This window comes from Saimiri boliviensis, chromosome 7 (genome assembly GCF_048565385.1).
Source record: "Saimiri boliviensis isolate mSaiBol1 chromosome 7, mSaiBol1.pri, whole genome shotgun sequence".
In the NCBI taxonomy this organism is placed as follows: domain Eukaryota; kingdom Metazoa; phylum Chordata; class Mammalia; order Primates; family Cebidae; genus Saimiri; species Saimiri boliviensis.
This window is the reverse complement of record NC_133455.1, coordinates 121,559,896-121,577,214: the sequence shown is the minus strand read 5'-3', so window position 1 is coordinate 121,577,214 and position 17,319 is coordinate 121,559,896. Positions and strand designations below refer to the sequence as shown.

Sequence of the window (17,319 nt, the reverse complement as noted above, 5' to 3'; positions counted from 1 at the left end):
GGAGCTCAGGAACCTGCCCGTCAGGCTAGGGAGGACGTACCATCCTGACTCTGCCAGGCCACGAGCTCACTGCCCCCAGCCACAGGCCCTCACTCTGATCCAGGACTCAGCATCAGCTCTCTCCCAGCGTTGCCCTAGCCCTGGTCCTGGGCAGTAGGCACCGTCTGTTGTCAGAGCTCTATGCACCAGGGTCATGGCCACCCACACTTTGTCCAGCCTCCTGGGGAGGTGGGGGCAGGAGGCAACTCTCCTGGCACCCAAGACCCCTTCCCACCCAATGAAACCAGGAAGTACATAGGAAAATACAGTCTTTATTGTTCTTCTGAAACAACAAACCAGAAATATAATTTTGCCTTTAAAAATCTTCTGTCTCAGGCTAAAGATGCCACCATTGACAATGCCCTCCCCTCCCCACAGTCCCTTTAGAAAATCCCCAGATCTGGTATCAGCCCACACGCCAAAAGAAGGAAGACTGTGGCTGAGGCTAGGGTGGCCTGGGGTCCCAGTAAGAAGCCCATGCCAGGTGCCCTCTGTCCACCTGCCAGGACCAACCTTCTCAAAGGCGCTCCTCCCGGTGCCCAGCCCACCTCACCCACCCACAGCTGCATAAGCAGGGAGGGTCGGAGGAGGGCCTGCCAACTCTCTCCACTCAGCCCCTTGGCTTCAGGGTTCTGGCTAGCCTCTTCCCAAACCCCCATCGAGATTCCACCCGAGAGCCAGAGACAAGCCTGACACCTGCTGAGCCTCTGTGAGCACGACACCTAGGTACCCACCACCATCACACTCCGAGGAGGGGCGGGGCTAGAGAGGGGGACGGGTGACCCTGAAAACCTCCACTGTCTTGGCAGCAGGTGGCTCCATCCCAGACAGGCTCCCCACCCACCCTCTGGTTTGGACCCCACCTGGGTGCAATGAAGTGCTCTAGGGAGCCACACTGAGCAGATGAAACCCAGGAACAGAAAGCCCATCGTCGGAACCTCTGGGCAGCATGTGGCCACCCCTCCCACTCCTGGAGTCTGTCTGGGATGAGCTAGCAGGCAATGAGCCTCAGGAGAGCCACCGTGTTCTCTGCCTGCCACCTGCTTTCCCCAGAGGGTGCCACCAATGGCAAAGCACCACCAAGTCCCAGCCCTGAAGTCACAGGCCAGGAGTGATGAAGATGGAGGGGGAGAGGCACAGAGTCACGGTGCCAGGCTGCAGGCTGTGGAGGAATCAGAGGGGGGCCCTCGGGGCCTGGCGCTGAGATGTGCGTGGGCAGGACCGAGGTAACACCAGTGGTGTGTGGCTGGGTTCTCAGGAGGCCGCCATGTGCACATGCAGCCGCTCCAGGCCCCTGGGTGGTATCCCGGGAAAGCCCAGCAGGAGAGGTGTGAGTGGGTTACCATGGTGACAGGAAGTCTCCTCCAGTGGCACCACTTTGGAGGATCTCAAAGGATCCTGGTGTTACTGGTTGGGTTCCTTCCCTCTGTTGACTTGAGAAGATTGCAGTGAGCAAGCGAGAGGCTCTGTGGTCTCAGGGAGAACCCCGGGGAAGAGCATATCTCTGCTGTCCCAGTGCTCACAGCCTTGGTCTCCACATGACTGTAGGAGTGTGTTTGTGTGTGTGTGTGTGTGTGTGTGTGTGTGTGTGTGTGTGAGAGAGAGAGAGAGAGAAAGAGAGAGACAGTGTGTGTATTCTTTCAATCCATGTGACTACACTGGTGATACAAAGGGTGTGCGTGAGTGAATTAGTGAATCTAGGAGCACGTGGTCAGTGTGGCCTATAGCAGATCCAGGGGCTTGATGGCGTCGGCCAGGGGTGCATGGTTTTTCTGAGTGCTGGGTCCAGATGGCAGGGCTGGTGTGTTTGCACATTGGTGCCAGCAGTTGTAGAGCTGGACCAGGTTTCATACTGCAGGGGTGTTAAGAACGTCTTTCTGGCTTAGGAGACAGTCTCAGAAATCTACCCTATCCCTCAGATTCCTCCCTCCCTGTCCCCTCAATGCAGGTGAGGTGGGACCAGCAAGGTAGGACAAGTCACCAGCTGTGGCCGCCCCAGGGCAGGAAGGATGACAGGGGAACGCCCAGTCTGGAAGCCTCCTCTTGCACACACCTCCTTGCTTTGCTGTGGCCAGAGCTTAGGGAGATCCCCCAGATGTTCCAAAGATGTACTGGCCCAGAGAGGAGCATCAGCAGGAGCCCCCAGCACCGTGGCTTCCAGGGAGCCTTGGAAGTGCAGGGAGCGAGCCTGTTGTGGCTTGTCTGCTGGAGGATGGGGAGGAGAGTGGACTGGGGGAAGCAGTGGCCAGCGCCATGTCAAGGTGGGGGCTATGGCAGAGCAATGCGGTGTGCTCTCCCTGCCCTTCCTACCTGGCCAGGTGGGGGTGGGCACTCAGGCCACAGAAGAGATCTGCTTCTGGTCCTCATGCTCACCCTCAGGGTCCCCCATCAGGGGCTGGCGCTTCTTGAGCTCCCGGTGGTACTTGGCCATGAGGGAGGCATAGATGCAGCCGTAGGCAGCAGCCACCACCATCATGATGCAGACGATGCCACACACGACCCCTGCGATGATCACCGTGCCCATGGCTCGCCTCACGCTCACCGGCCGGTGCCTCTGCTTCTGGGGGCAGGCTGTGCTGGGCTCAGGCTCTGGCTCAGCCCCGGGCTTGGGCTTAGCAGGCTCTGGACTGGCCTTGGTGCAGGGTGGCCCAGGAATATCCAGCCCAGCTGAGCTATTCTCGTCCTCCAGCTGGGAGCAGTAGTTGAACATCTCCATGGGGACCATGCGCATGTCCTTCCCCCTCAGCTCCTTCGGGAGGGTGCAGGCAAGCTGGTCCAAGCGCCCCCCTGCATGCAGGAGAAAAAAGAGGGGCTGTCCAGGGGCCCAGAACTGCCACTCCCTCTCCCCATCCCCAGCTCCCCAAAATGGAAGCCCCAGAAGGTAGTTTTTATCAGCAATGTAGTCAATCCTGGAATCGCCATCTATAGAAGAGGAAGCGGAGGAGGGAAAACAGCATTGATTGAGCCAAGTCCACAGTGAGTTACGTATATCGTGCCATTTCATTCTCACAGAAGCCATGTGAAATGGATATTGTCATTATTCCCATTTTATAGAGAAGCATGCAGCCACTTCCATCCAGCCTGTCCTCTCCTGGGCCAAACTGACCCACAGAGTAAGGCAGTGCTAAATGGGAAGTGCTCAGGAAAGGGCTGTCATTGCGGAGAGCTGAGTGTCCCTGCCACACTCTGCCCCCGAATCTGCCTGCTCATCACTGGTCAGTGAGCCCAGGACACCGTCTCAACACAGCATCTTATCCCCCTAGGGTTCTTCCCTCTCACGCAAAGGACAAAAGTCAAAGCCACTGCCTCTGCCACTGCCCCTACATGCAGGACCTTTTGGTTGCCTAAGAATGGGCAGCTCCCTTCTTGGTATAGGGAGGAAGAGAGTCGGGCAGGAATGTTCTCCTTTTCCTCCTTAGGAGCAATCCAGTGTCCCCATCAATGTCCCAACCACAGCCCTGTGAATACAAAGGGATCTGGAGGGGGAACCCTGGAGATACACGAGGCCAAGGCGAGGAGGCTGGTGCTGATGAGGAGGTGTGGGTACACGGGCGCACGGGCTCACCGTGACGTCTTCATGGTGATGGTGGAGCCTGGCTCAGACATGGGGAGACACAGATGCAGGACAGGAATAGGGTGAGAGAGAGGGTGGCTGAGGACAAAAATCTGCCTAGATGTCCCCTAGGAAGTGAAAGTTGGATTCTGGCCCTCTTTCAGCTTCCAGTGAAATCTAGATGTAGGCATTAGACCCCCTGCTGAAGAGAGTCGGGCTGCAGCCACTCCGTCACTGCCAGCTCCCTCTGCAGCCCATCTGCCGCAAGTCTCTTCCTACAATAGGCATCAATCCTTCCCCGGGATGCTGATGGAAATATTCCAGGATTTTGTTTTTAAAAATGCAAGCTTGAAAGCAACTCTGCTGTTGAAAAAGTCTGAAAAATGCACAATCTCATGGCATGCCTTTTTGTGCTGGGAATTCAGTTCCTGACGACCATAGGAGAGGAGGGTGTGCAGACACGTGGCCTAGTTCCCCCGTGCAGCTGATGCCTGGGTGGCCTGCAGCAAACCTCACATCCTAGGGACACGTATCAGTGGGGCTGCCTGGGGACGCAGAGCTGAGTGCTGACAGATGCAGCCTCATTTCCCTGCTCGGAAGACCCAAGCTTGAATCCTGGCTGTGCCATCTTGTGAAAATTATTTAATTCATTTAATTACATATGAGTCTTAGTTTTCTTAACTTTAACATAAGAAGGTCCATCTCAATTAGCTGACGTAAGGATTAAAATAATGCACATGAAAAGACGTTGGTAAGCTACTTGTATGTTTCACACAGGTAGTAATCATTTCCCCACTCATGAAAATGGGAGAAATGATCATAGTGACTAACATTTTGTGGCACTTTACAGTTTGTAAAACATTTTTAATTAACCAATACAGGAGAATTTTGTGGAAATATCTGAAATTGTGGCTGGAGATGAAACAAAAGTATTACTTCAGCGAAAAGCACTGGCATTATTTTCACAGCTTAAATATTGAGCAAACATTCATTGAGCACCTACTTTGTGCTGGGCACCAAATGGTGTTTCAAGTCCGCTTAGTATTTGGTCACTACCAGCACGTGAACAGATAACGTGGACGTTTTGGTGAGGTCTTACTTTGCGAAGCACCTCTCAAGCCACGTTCTGTGCATTGCCGCACTTAATCCTTGCAATGACCCTATGAGATGGATATTGTTTCCTTCCCACTTTCCAGACAAGGCCCTGCCACAGCGAGAGGGTAACCAGCCTTCTCAAGATCACACAGCTAGCAGGTGGCAGAGCCGAAATTCAGACGAGGGTCTGGCCCTCCTCACCACCATCTTGACTACCCGCCTTTCCTATGTCACGTGATCATCTCATAAGTCACTTTGGTACTTTCCCACGTTAAAGGAAAGGGGAAGGAAAAAAAGTAAAACCTAACCCATTTGACTTCTTCTTGAAGTTTGGATAACAAAACTTCTTGGGAGAGGAAGTTGGCAGTGTCACCAAAAGGAAGAATTGGCTTTACTGAGGATTCATTCTATACCCTCTCCTGTAAGGGCAGATGTTTAAGAGGCGGCTGTATTCTTCAGAAGAAGAGCTGTTTTTCTCCCTCCTTCCACCACACTGGGGAAGCCCACAGGCAAACCTGGTGGGATAGCCCAGGTGTCTCTACTTCCCTCATGTAACCCACAAAAGGGAGATCAAGTTCAGTGAGTCCTCCTAGGAGGAATGGGGGAGCTGGCTGGGGGAGGGGACACAGAGCGGGGAGGGGACGGTGCGGGTGGAGGGAGCAGCACCAGCCTCTCTCCCACTGGCAGGAAGGGTGATGGCTCATCATCTGAGGGGAGGCTTGTGACTCTTCTAGCCGAGCTGGCACAGAGGCAGGGTCGCCCCCTGCTTTCCCCTGGCCTGCTCTCTGAGTCAGCGCCTAGCCACCAGGAGAAAAGTGTGGGTCTAGGGGTGATTCTCGCAATCCCTCGGGCCCCAGCAGGGCCGGCTGTGCTCACCTCGGTAGGAGAACCACTCCATCCAGTGTTTGAAATCACGCAGGTTACAGTCACACTCCCAGGGGTTATCCCCCACCTGCAACAGCTGCAGGTTCGCCAAGGGTTCAAACGTCAGCCGGTCGAGGTTCTGCAGGCGATTGGAGCGAAGCGAGAGGGAGCGCAGAGCCAGGAGCCCGTCAAAAAGGCCAGGGGGCAGCTGGGCCAGGCCGTTGATGGACAGGTCCAGGTGGCGGAGCAGTGGGGAGTGTCGCAGCAGGTCTCTGTCCAGGGTCCTGATGCTGTTATTGCGCAGCTGCAGCTCGGTCAGATTGGTCAGGTCCCCGAAAATGGAGTGGGGCAGCTGGTCCAGGAAGTTGTTGGACAGGTCCAAGCGCTGCAGGCTGGACAGGTTGGCGAAAGCCCAGCTTGGCAGGGCACTCAGCTTATTGTTCAGGAGCAAGAGGGTTCGGGTGGCCGCAGGCACATCCAGGGGCACCGCGGTGAGGCCTAGACCACTGCAGTCCACCTCCAGGCTGCGGCTGTCACACTTGCAGGAGAAGGGGCAGGTGGGGAGGGCCTCCACCGCATACAGGGCAATCCAGCAGGTGATCCCTTGATGGAAGGGCCAAACGGGGGAAAGAAAGCAACAGGGGAGGTCACCACCTCCTGCTTCTCTCCCCTCCTTTCTAGCTCATATCATAACAGCCTCTTGGCTTTATCTCCTTTGGCACAAACCACAATCAATGCATAAACATTTATTAACCACATAAAAGGATAATTAACAAATCCAAAGCCACTTCCATATTAATGGGCATCACACAGTGTCCGCAGGGTGTCCCGCCTTGCCACACATCTGGCAGAGAAATCACTTGAGTGGAGGATGACTCTGCACACTCAGCCAGGGCCCAGAGGACAAGCCACCCTGGTGCACAGCGATGGGAAGCTCACGGGGCCTCCCACAGTCAGCTCCTGGGGAGCTAGGGTCCCACTGACACCATAGGTGTTGATAAAATAAAGGAGATAAGGTTGTCCGAGAAACCTGCTCCCATGCCCTCTCCCAGTGTCTCTGCCAGGACAATTTCTCTTTCCAAAGGAAAATGGCCTGGCTGCTGGTTCCCTCCCCTTTGCGGCCCACCCCAACTCTGTAGCTTTGCTGAGGACAGGCTGTGTATGGAAAGGCGAGAGCACAAAATGGCACTCCTAGCCCTGTCTTCACAGCTTCCCAGGTGCTGTTACTTTTCCGTGAACCCCACACCCAAGATGACGCCAGCAACTTGGTGTGAGGCTTTAGAGCCCAGGCTGTGCGCCTAGGATCCCACTGTGGGAATGACAGGCTGAGACGCACAAATCCACTTCAGCATTGACAAATCACCGGCCCAGGAAAAGTTCCATCCTAAAGTTGACCCCCACCCTAAAGCCATCCAGGATCTCAGCCTGGGCTTCTGTTCCTCGGGGCTACAGGGCAGCATTCATGCACAATGGCTCGATTCACAGAGTTCCTTTCCTGGTCCCATCTTTTGCCCAAGACCCTTCTTTGTAGCGAGCCTGGGGTCCCATCTGCAGGACTGGAGGGGGTAACACTCAGTGAACAATCACATCAGAGCAGTGCCTTCTATTGCGGAGCGGCCCTTTCCAGTAGTGGCCTTAAAAACCCCTAAGTGTCCTCCTGAGGAGCAGAGAAGGCTGGTGAAAAGGAACTGGGAAGCACTCAGAATAGCTCAGCCCCATCAGGTCAGCCCAGCCAAGGTCAGTTCTACCCAGCTCAGAGGAAAGACCCCAGCCAGAGAACTGGTAGAAAAGTTCAGATCCAGCTCACAGCCATCGGCCCACCCTCACCTGGGTTCCTGGGTGGGACCGCCTTGAGTCTCTGTCCAATAGGGGCCTGGGTGTCTGGTGTCCCAAAGGAACAGGATGAGACTCTTCGCTTCCCCCGCCTGGAGGGTCGATGACAGCTGAGAGCCCCGTGTCAGATCTGGCTTAGGCCTCCCTGCACCCTAACAGTGAGGCTTGCTGTTCTTGGGGAGAAGTGAACAGGCACAGCCCCTGAAGCCCACTGGGGAGACCCTTTCTGGCCATCTGGGGTCACCTCATGTCACGACTCAGCCTCTCACCCCTCTAAGCCCATCTGCTGCCAGATCATCTGGCCCCACACCACCACCCCAAGCCATTTGAAAATTAGCATTCTTCAGACTTGACTTTCCCCAGGAAAAAAATTCACCCCATTCAGCTTCCCTCTCAAAGGATCAGCATCACCAGAAGCCACTCACCCCCCCCCCCCAGAGAAGGGGCTGACAGCGGGCCAAGAGAGCTGCTGGAGAAGAGCAACCCTCCGCCTGCCCACCCCTCCAGGAGACCAGGGCGGCATAAAAGCTCCAGTGACAAGAAAACATAATCCCGTATTGCGAGGTGTTGAGTGATTCTAGAATGAGGTTGAAAGGAGATCTGAGTCACTCAGGGGCCAGCCTCTCACATGGTGAATAATTCAGGCTGCCCGGGTTGTGGGGCACTGGCCACAGCGGGAAGTCAGGCGGAAGGCTGTCCCACAGGACCATCTCCTCCCTGCCACCGTCTAGCCTTGGGCAGACCAGCCCCTGCTGACCTTGTCCCTTTGACACATATAAAGAGAATTCTCAGGGCTCCTTTCACACTGACAGCTGCCAAGCGTTGCCTTCATTCACGCTTCCTCTCCTTTTTTTTAAATTGTGGGATCAGTCCGCCCACATGCAGGAGGGGCTGGGCCCACACCCCAAAGTCTCTTCCAGCACCGCATCCCAAGAGCCCACTAGGTTCTCTATTGAGAGCTGGGAAAGCAGAGGCATAAGGAGCATAAGAGACATCTCCAAGCTGACCCAGCTCCTGGCCGAGGCCAGCCAAGGGGGCAGTTCCCCATGGGAGCAAAAGGGCTCTCCACGGTCTGTGAAACACAGGCTGACAAGCTCAGGCTGGCGAGCTCCGACCCCAGTGAGGCTGGGTAAGACTCATCAGGCCTGCATTCCAGCAGAGCTCTTTTCTAATCGGGGACCCCAGCAAGGTGACAGAGACTTACCTGGGGGAGGTAGAACAACTGTGGTGGCCTCCAACTCCGAGTCTAACCGCTCAGCACTCTGCAGTGACTCTGACTGGCGGGGATGCTGTCACCATGGGCATGACCTGGCTTCCCAAAACATGGCCTCGGGCATCCCAGGAAGATCTGGCCTAGGCCTCCCTGCAGCCTAAGTGTTGCCACCCATTGTCACCTTAGCACCCCCATCCCATCCGTGCCCTCCTCCAGGCCAGGGGAGTACTCACAGGACACCTGCCTCCACTGCAGGGCAAGCCTGCCCCTCTGCTCAGGGCTGCTGCCTGGTGCCAGCATGGTGAGGCCCATGGCTCTCCGGGCCCTGTCGCTCTGGGGAGAGAGGAGCCCCTGGGTGCGCCGCCTGTCAGTCCTGAGGGAGGGAGGAGCACTGAGCCCAGGCAGGCGTCGTAGCCCCGTTCCAGCCCAGGGGTTAGGGAGAGGGCCCGGGTGTCTCTTTACACTCCTCATGCCCTCTCCTGTTCCTCTGTTATGATTCCCTGGGTTGGGGAAGAAGAAGAGCCAGGGAGCAGAAGGAGAGGAGCCAGGAAACCAACCCCCTGGGGTCGGGGCGGGCAGGTTTCAGCCTCTCAGGAGCCCGAGGGTGAGGGCGGGCTAGTGCTGCCAGGCTGGGGGCACACCCGAGTGTCCACCCAGCCTCCACTGCCTTCTTGTTGCCTCTGGAGTACGTTGATGACTCAAATGTTTTCATGGCAACATGGTCTCCCATCTAGGCATTCCTTGAGTTACAGGTGGAGAAACTAAGGTTGTCTCTCCAAGGTGAGCAGTGAGGTCACAGACCACAGCTGTCACCTGTCCCTGGAGGCTCCCCTCACCTGGGTCCCAGTTTCTGCAGCCCCATCACAGCTCACCATGGCCCCAGGGAGGCAGGGTCCAGGCCCTTGGCAGCTGCAGCCACGTAGGGTGTGAGCCACTGGGTGGCCTGCCGCTTCCCCTTGCACTGCTGCCGCCCTCGCAGAGGTGAATAGCAGCGCTCTGTCTTCCGCCAGCCGGGCTATAATAAGACTCATCAGCTCAGGGGTTCATGCTGCAGCAGCTGCTAGGAAGAGACAGGGACACAGAGGAGAGGTGAGATCACAGAGCAGGGCCCTGAGGCGGCCAGGGTGCAAGAGCAGGCTTCCTTCCAAGGGGACAAGGGGCCACTTACCCTTTCTAGGGTCTGCCCCCCAGTGTCTCTCAGCTGGGACACAGGCTGTGTGCTGGGGTCTCCACTTCCTTCCAGAAGGGAGGCCCAGGCTGCCAGTCCATCAGAAAGGGGACAGGGGCCTGGCATGTGTTTACCTGCTGCAGCTGGAGGGGACGGGGCCTGGAGGGAGGTGCCCACACCCCTCTCTGCACTCCACAGGTTCCCTGCGCCAGGCAGCTCCCAGCCTCTGACTTTGTTGGTTGCCACATTTGTCCCTGGGTGATTCCTGGTTGCAGCCTCCCTCTCCCTGCTCCCTGGGCCTATGCAATTCTGGGGGCTGATATCAATACCAGAGTGGAGCTGACAGCCCCGTAGGTGGATGGAGCTGCCGGGAAGCTTGGGTGCCGAGCCCAGAAATCTCGGCCTATTTGTGCAGGTTTCCGCTCGAGGATTAGGGTCCTGCTGCTGCGAACCCTGTTGCCCCATCTTCTTCCCTCTGCTCCCCCCGGCCCCTCCCTCCTCGGGTGCTCACAGCAGGGCCCAGTGAGAACAGGACAGTCGGCTCTGCCCCCAGCAAGGGCAGCCTGCTTAGGAGCGGAGATCTGCCCTCTTGGCTGTCTTTCCTCCCCTTCCCCCACACAGCGAGGGTACCAGCCCGCCGAGGGCCCTGCAGGGGCTGGCAGAGGGGTCACAAGGCTGGGCACGATCTGGAGTTGCAGGCAGCCCAGGTCCCCAGGCAGCCTTCGGGTGGACCTGTGTTCCTGGCATGAGGGGTGCAGGAGCCCCTGGGAGTGGCGCCATCAGAGTTCTCTAACCACTGTCTCAAGGCCGGGTCCCAGTGGACTCCTGGTGCCTGTTGGCAGGGATAGGGGCTCTGGGTTCAAATCCCTGTCTGGCCACTTCTTTAAACCAACTCTCTGGGCCTCAGCTTCTTTACGTCTAGAAGTGGTGACCACAATACCTGATTGGTGGAATTTCTATGAGGATCAATCTAGTGAAGGGAGGAGAGTTGACACACTCAGGGCACATCGCCATGGAAATTCAGGCAAAGGCTCCTGCTCCTAGCTCGGACTTGAGCCCAAGACAGGCGTGAGGAGCAGTAGTTCCTCCCTCCAAGGGAGAGGGGTGTCAGCAGCAGGTCTATGTGACAGCTTTCTTTTCCAGTCCCACCAACCTCACACGTAACACTATTTCTCATTTCTGAGCACCCCGGCCCTGTAGAGTCTATGTATTTCTGCCCCACACCCACGGCCTTCAGAGTCCTGCCTTCAAACAGCAGCACCCCCACTGTCTGTCCCTTGAGCCCTGACCTTCAGAACAATCTCTCCTACTCAATCGAGAATGCCCATAACAAGAGCTCACGGTCCACGGCCACCCAAGGCTCAGAGACAATGATCACTTGCCCAAGGTCACACAAGGTAAGTCAGGGACTGGATTGCAGGTTTCTGAGCCAGGCTGCTCTGACTCCCTGTAGACTGTCACCCAGCAGTGACCCTTTCAGGGAGATACTTATGTGTGCACAGAGGCCTCCCAGACATGTGCTTGTATCCCTGTACACAGCATGTGATGCAAACACACACCCACAGAGAGCTGTGCAGCTAGGCGTGTGCTGACACACATGTGCCCCACGCCTGCACACATGCACACCCGCACCTTGCTGGCAGCACCCCAGCACTTCTCAAATGCCAACACTCAGGCAGCTGATGAGATGCCTCTGCGTTCCCGAATGTCCCCAGCAGACGGATGTGTAAGCCACCTCCAGCCCAGAAGTGAGGTCTAAAGAGAACCCCTGCAGTTCAGGGGATCCCTTTAGGGACTGGGGCAATCCCTAACCCATAAGACACTTCCTATGCTCAGGGCCCATTTGAAGCTGGATACCCCATCCAGGCTTCTGCTCCCACTCCTTCTGGCTTGCTGCAGGCAGACAGGGAGTGGAGAAACCCTCCCACCCAAGCTCAGGCCAGTTTCCACCTAAGGCTTCTGCCTCCTCTGGGCAGATTCCTCTTTTGCACCCCACCCTTTCCTGTCCCTCAGTGCTTCCCCTACTGTGAGCCCAGAGGTTGACCAGCAAACAGGCTGGTGAAGGTGGCCTCTTGCGCAGGTCTGGATGTCCCATCCCCAGCCTCAAATGGAATGTCACCTGCGCAAGTCAGGCAAGTCCCCACAATGCAGACCTGCAGGTGTCTTGCAAAGTGGCAGGACGCTGTTGATCTTGGTAGTGTCAAGAGAAAAGCCAGCCCCCCAGGTCCACATAGATATGCCCTGTGCTCTCTGAGCAGCTAATCCTGCCAGTGGGTCCCTTGGGCTTCCTGCTGGAAGAGCCGTCCTGAGAGCAGGAGGAACAGTGCAGCTTGCAGGGGAGGCCAGTCATACATGTGTGGCACCACAGAAGGACTCCTAGAGAGAGGTGGGGCTGCAGCCAGCACTTCCTAGTTCCTTAGCCTCCGCCTACCAACATACCTCCATCCAAAGGACCCTTTCCACCCCCAGAAGAGTGGAGCCTCCCTAAGGAAAGGGGGTGACCTACATTAGGAAGCTTGGAGAGCAGCTGCTGCAGCAGGCACTGACAGCTGCTGAAATCAATTCACAGTCTGGGAGGGAAGTCCCCACCCAGGGTGCAGCATGAGGGACAGCCAGATCTCCTCTCTCCAGGTCCCATGGCCTCATTCCCTATGGGTGCTGGGCCTGCTCCTAACCCAGTCCTAGAGACAGGGAGGCCAAAGATAAGGGGTCAGGCCTCCATGGAGTCCCTGGCCTCCCTTCCAGAGAGAGCCAGGATTGAGGAATGGGGCTGAGGAGCTCAAGGCTGCCCAATGAGGAACTCTGGAGCACCAGAAACATGGGGCTTTGAGGAGCACCAGGGCTGCAGAGTGTAGCCCACTGCACCTCAAAGTGTGGCCCACGGACCAGGAGCACTGGTCTAGCTTGGGAGCCTTGTAGGAAGGCAGTCTCAGGTGGCATCCAGAGTGAGTGAGTCAGAATCTGCATTTTAACAAGATTCCCCAGGCGATTTTCATGCATATTTGCGTTTGATAACTACTAGGCCGGCACCTCTTAGCAGGGCAAATGGCCAACAAGGAGATCATGCTGGCCTGTCCCTGAGCCTCCAGGACGCACTGAGAAGCTAACGGGGACCTGGGGAGAAACAGTTATCACAGTCACAGACCTGTGGAGTGCTCTTAATCCTTGTAACAACTCTCTGAGGTTAGTGTTCTTGTTACTATCATTTTGCAGATGGGGGAAATTGAGGCACAGGAAATTAAGTAACTCGCCTAAAATTAAGCAAATGGACTCACACAGCACTGAGCCCAAGCTCTCTGGCTCCTAACTCAGTTGTCTGCTTACACGCGGAGGTTACTAGTACAGGAAAGGCAGAGGTAGGAAAGGAAGATGCCGCCCTTCCTCTGAATGGTCCTCTGCAGTGCCCACAGCATTGCTTGGGCCACTCTCGCTGGAGCTGAGAAGGCAGCTGATTTGTCCCCATATACCTGATGAAGGAAGAGGCTTTGTGACTTGCTGGACTGAGATGCAAGCAAGCCAGGTTCCCCCCTTCCCAGCCTTCCTTCTTGAATCTCTGGAGGCCGGGCGCGGTGGCTCACGCCTATAATCCCAGCACTTTGGGAGGCCGAGGCGGGTGGATCACAAGGCCAAAAGATTGAGACCATCCTAGTCAACATGGTGAAACCCCATCTCTACTAAAAATACAAAAAGTTAGCTGGGCATGGTGGCACGTGCCTGTAATCCCAGCTACTCAGGAGGCTGAGGCAGGAGAATTGCCTGAACCCGGGAGGCGGAGGTTGTGGTGAGCCAAGATCGCGCCATTGCACTCCAGCCTGGGTAACAAGAGCGAAACTCCGTCTCAAAAAAAAAAAAAAAGACCTGGGAGGCCAGGCTCATATGGAGAGTGGAGGGTTTCCTAGAAACCTTTCTGACTGGGGGATTTGTTGTGTGCTGAGGTGAGGGGAGTAGGCTGGAGCTCTGATCCGGGGCAGCCAGGGCTGGGGAGGCCATGGGGGAGCAGCAGGCCCCAGTAGGAGCAGGGGGTTCCACGTGCAGAGCTGAGTGGGCTGCAGCCTCCCTGGAGACTGGGGGTGGAAGCTGCCTCCCTGCTAGCGCCCCACCTGGCCCCTCCGGGCATGGAGCAGCCTGACGCACTCACTGTGGAAAGCTAGGTTGGGATGGTGGGAGCCTGGACGCTCCATGCCCCTGCCCCTCCCATTCCTCCTCAGATGGAAGTGAATTAATCTAGGCTCAGGCTCTTGCTGGAAACCACCAGCATGCTTCCTGGTGTCCACGCCTTTCCTCTCATGCATCTGCGCATGTCTATCCCTCCATGCCAGGTGTCCAAGACACACAGCCAGTTAATGCCCATCAGGCCTCCACCTCTGAGTTCCTGACTCCTGGGCCATCACGCTGGCCCTACAGTACACCTGCTTTGCTAGCATCTTCCCTGGGTCAAGGGTCCCTGACCCAGGACAAGGCCTCCGCAACCCTCAGCATGGAATACTCACAGAACTCCTCATTTCCAGTTCCCTCATTTGGGTAAAAGGGGCCTTGGCAGCCCACTCTGCCACCCCCTTCACTCTGCAGAAGGCCAGAGAGAACCAGAGCCGGGACTAGGCTCAGGTCCTGGGCCTGCAGGGGCAGTGCCCGTCTGTCAACCCCAGAAAGGCTGAGAGGGAGCCCAGAGAGTGGGCAGCCAGAGCCCCACGCAGATGACGGCAGAGATTCCGTGTGGCCAGGACGCAGAGGACGCTGCCACTGCTGTCTAAACTGGGCTCCCCCCGACACTGCACACAGGGCATCCAGTGCCTCTAGGACACACACTAGCTCTCTTTCCTGCCCATCACCCCGTCACACATAGGCAGCAAGGAAGCAGGTTTTGTACTTGGAACAGACATATGCCCTCCTGGTTCATTTTAAAACACATGCCCCATCCTCACCCCCAGCTTCCTACACTCCCATTTCCTTGTCAGATATTCCCAATCCCAAATGGACCCTCTGGGAAGCAGAACAGAGAAGCCACCTCAGCGGCTCCTCCTGGGAGCTGCTCCCTAACATGAAGGATATAAGGTGTCCACTGGGCCCTGGGGCTGGGCTCAGGGTGGTGGCCCCAGGCAAGGTGCAGGGGAGGCCTGGCTGGGTGAAGGAGGAGGAAAACCAGAGGGGCAAACAGCCTCTATGCTGGCTCCTTCCTCCTCTGCCCGCCCCCAAAGCTCCCAAACACCCCCAATCACCGTATACACGCCACCCCCTCCTCCTTTCCTGCACTGCCCGCTGAGGCCAAAGCAGCCCAGAGGTGGCCCCTGGGCCCTGTTGCCTGGGAAATGGGAGCAGGGTTTGCTCATCCTGGGCCCAGACAGGCTTCTGCCAACTCCCAAAGACACCAGATCAGCTGCTTAAGCAGCCACTCTCCTTCCCCTCCCCGCGGGCCTGGCTTTCCTGGTCTCCCTCTTTTGGCAGTGCTGAGACTTTCTTTCTGCGGTGGGGAGGTGGGGGGTGGGAAGAGCTGGGCTCTTCTTGGCAGCTCGGAAGCTGCTGTCGGGTTTCCCTACCAGCTGGACTTCCCCCGCCTCAGCTCCACGTGCTCGGCTCCCTCCCCGCCCCCACCTGAGGCAGTTATCTAAGCTGCAGGGGTGTCATCTGAGTCACACAGAGGCACTGCCCAAAGAGCCCTGACAGCCGGGGTGCCAGCACCCCCCAGAAATGTGGACAGCTTGGGGGTGGGGGAGACAGACCCACCAACTGGAACCTAGCCCCAGACCTGCGGGGAGGTGCAGGAATATGAACTTCCGAGTCCCGGTCAGGCTGTCCTCTCTCCGGCGCTGTCCAAATGGACCTGGAGGATCAAGAGCAACTGCCCACTGCACTCAGCGTGTCCGTGACCCCTGCTTGGGTCGAGACGCCAGACAGGCCTGGTCCCGCTGTGGTTCCGGGCCCCCAAGCTCAGGGCACAGCCCCCACTAAGGCTCCTTGACCCATTTGCAGATGGACAGCTGGGTGTACAGCTGCGGGACACCCCAGCAGGTTCTCGCAGGCCTGGTTCTCCTCTCTTGCCCTTGGGTTAGCAAGGAAGGGCTTCTCTCTCTTGCCCACTGCCAGCCTCACCCTCTCCTGGGAGGCTTCAGGCATAGCCAAGTGGACCTGTGCTCATCTGGGGGAGGGTTCCTCCACACCCTTGTCCAAGGACAGACACCTGCAGGCAGCCTGTAGGGAGGCCCAGTCCCCGGGTCTGTGCCCATGCCTCAGACGCCCAGACCCTCCACCTTGCCACCCTCTACCCCAAGCCTTCCTCTTATCTGTTCCTAGTGCCCAGCCACCGTCCCACCCGCTTCCCTTGACACCTGACTTTCTTGGGGCTGTCTGTGCGGAGCCGGACACAGGGACAGCACAAGGCTCCTGGCTGCTTCTTGCATGCTGCAGGGACCAGTTTCCATGCCACCCGGGGCTGTCATCTGGCACCAGCGCTGCCTTCCTCCCGCTTCCCAGCAGAATCCACAGCTCTTGTCCCCAGCACTGTGGGATCAGAGTTCCCAGTGTTGTGCACCTTTGGGATGCTCAGGTGCCTTAGCCCGAGCAGCTTCTTCAGCCCCAGCAATTGCCCCCAGGTAGGAAGCAACTGCAGCTCTTCCTGCAGGGCAAAGAGATGGCCAGTCCCCACTTCCCATGCCCCGCCACCCCCTGCCCGCACCAACCCTCCATTCCTTCCCATCAGCCGCTCAGCACTCACCCGTCTTTACTCTGACCGCAAACGCCTTCAATCAGGTGGCTCTCAATCCTCCAGTGAGACCCTCCTGGGATTCCTGGAGAAATCCAGACACCACCGGCAGGCAGAGCGCAGTGGGCACTGGTGCCAGAGTCTCCACTCAGCGGGAGCAGGGGCTGGCACACAGCACACAGCACCAGGAGGTGGACTGCTTGCGGCAGACAGGGTACGGAGCTGCTGGGTCAGTCACAAACTGAGAAGGAAACAGAGGGATGGAGGGAGAGAGAGAGGAGAGAGGGAAGAAAAGGGCGAGGGAGGAGAGCGCGCGCGTGTGCGCGAGCAACAAGCCGGAGCAGAGCGGGGAGTGACAGCTGGGGTGCATCTGTGATGACAGCGGCAGCAGCACACACAGGCGCACACCAGAGGCACCACGGCCGCTGCGAGGGCTGTGCTCACCCTGTCCGTGCTCACATTTCAGTGGAAAATGGTGCCTGTGGATGAATCGCTGCTGACCCCCGGGAGGAGGAAGTCTGTTTCACCACCACCTCCGTCTCCCACCCCGCGCCTCCAGGCGCTCCCTCACCTCCGGGCTGCACCTGTCTTCTGTGCCTCTCTCCTCTCTCCCCTTCCATCTGGGGAAAGAAGGGCAGGCACAGACACAGAGCCAGTGGCTGACTTTTGTTCCCATGGAGGCCCCCCTGGGAAGCGGGTCTTTCTCCTATTTCGGAGACATGCAAGGCAGCATCTTCCATCCTGCCTGTGAGAGAAGAAAAAACCGAACCCTTCTCTAGGTCATTCAAAAGAAGTGTCCTTTGTAGGGACGTGGATGAACCTGGAAACCATCATTCTCAGCAAACTGACACAAGAAC

The 17,319-nt window shown here is 57.3% G+C and overlaps 2 protein-coding genes across 2 annotated transcripts in view; one reads left to right on the top strand and one right to left on the bottom strand.

The window, feature by feature from the left end:
* CACNA2D4 (calcium voltage-gated channel auxiliary subunit alpha2delta 4) overlaps positions 1-17,319 on the top strand; it is a 124,173-nt gene that overhangs the window by 79,070 nt on the left and 27,784 nt on the right. The gene's annotated exons all lie outside the window — the stretch shown is intronic.
* LRTM2 (leucine rich repeats and transmembrane domains 2) lies at positions 298-17,020 on the bottom strand. Its single transcript, XM_074403336.1, has 5 exons — positions 16,475-17,020; positions 9,434-9,654; positions 8,831-8,970; positions 5,564-6,154; positions 298-2,826 (listed from the first exon to the last, which is right to left on the bottom strand). The coding sequence occupies exons 2-5, from the start codon at positions 9,457-9,459 to the stop codon at positions 2,372-2,374; spliced, it is 1,212 nt and encodes a 403-aa protein (XP_074259437.1). The 5' UTR covers positions 9,460-9,654; positions 16,475-17,020; the 3' UTR covers positions 298-2,371.

Bases quoted from the DNA above. Each gene is read 5' to 3' on its own strand.
- LRTM2 (XM_074403336.1), bottom strand. From the start codon at position 9,459: ATGGGGCTGCAGAAACTGGGACCCAG. The intron at 8,971-9,433 runs GTGAGGGGAGCC...TCCCTCCCTCAG, and splicing joins CTGCAGAAACTGGGACCCAG to GACTGACAGGCGGCGCACCC. The intron at 6,155-8,830 runs GTGAGTACTCCC...CCTTCCATCAAG, and splicing joins GCAGTGGAGGCAGGTGTCCT to GGATCACCTGCTGGATTGCC.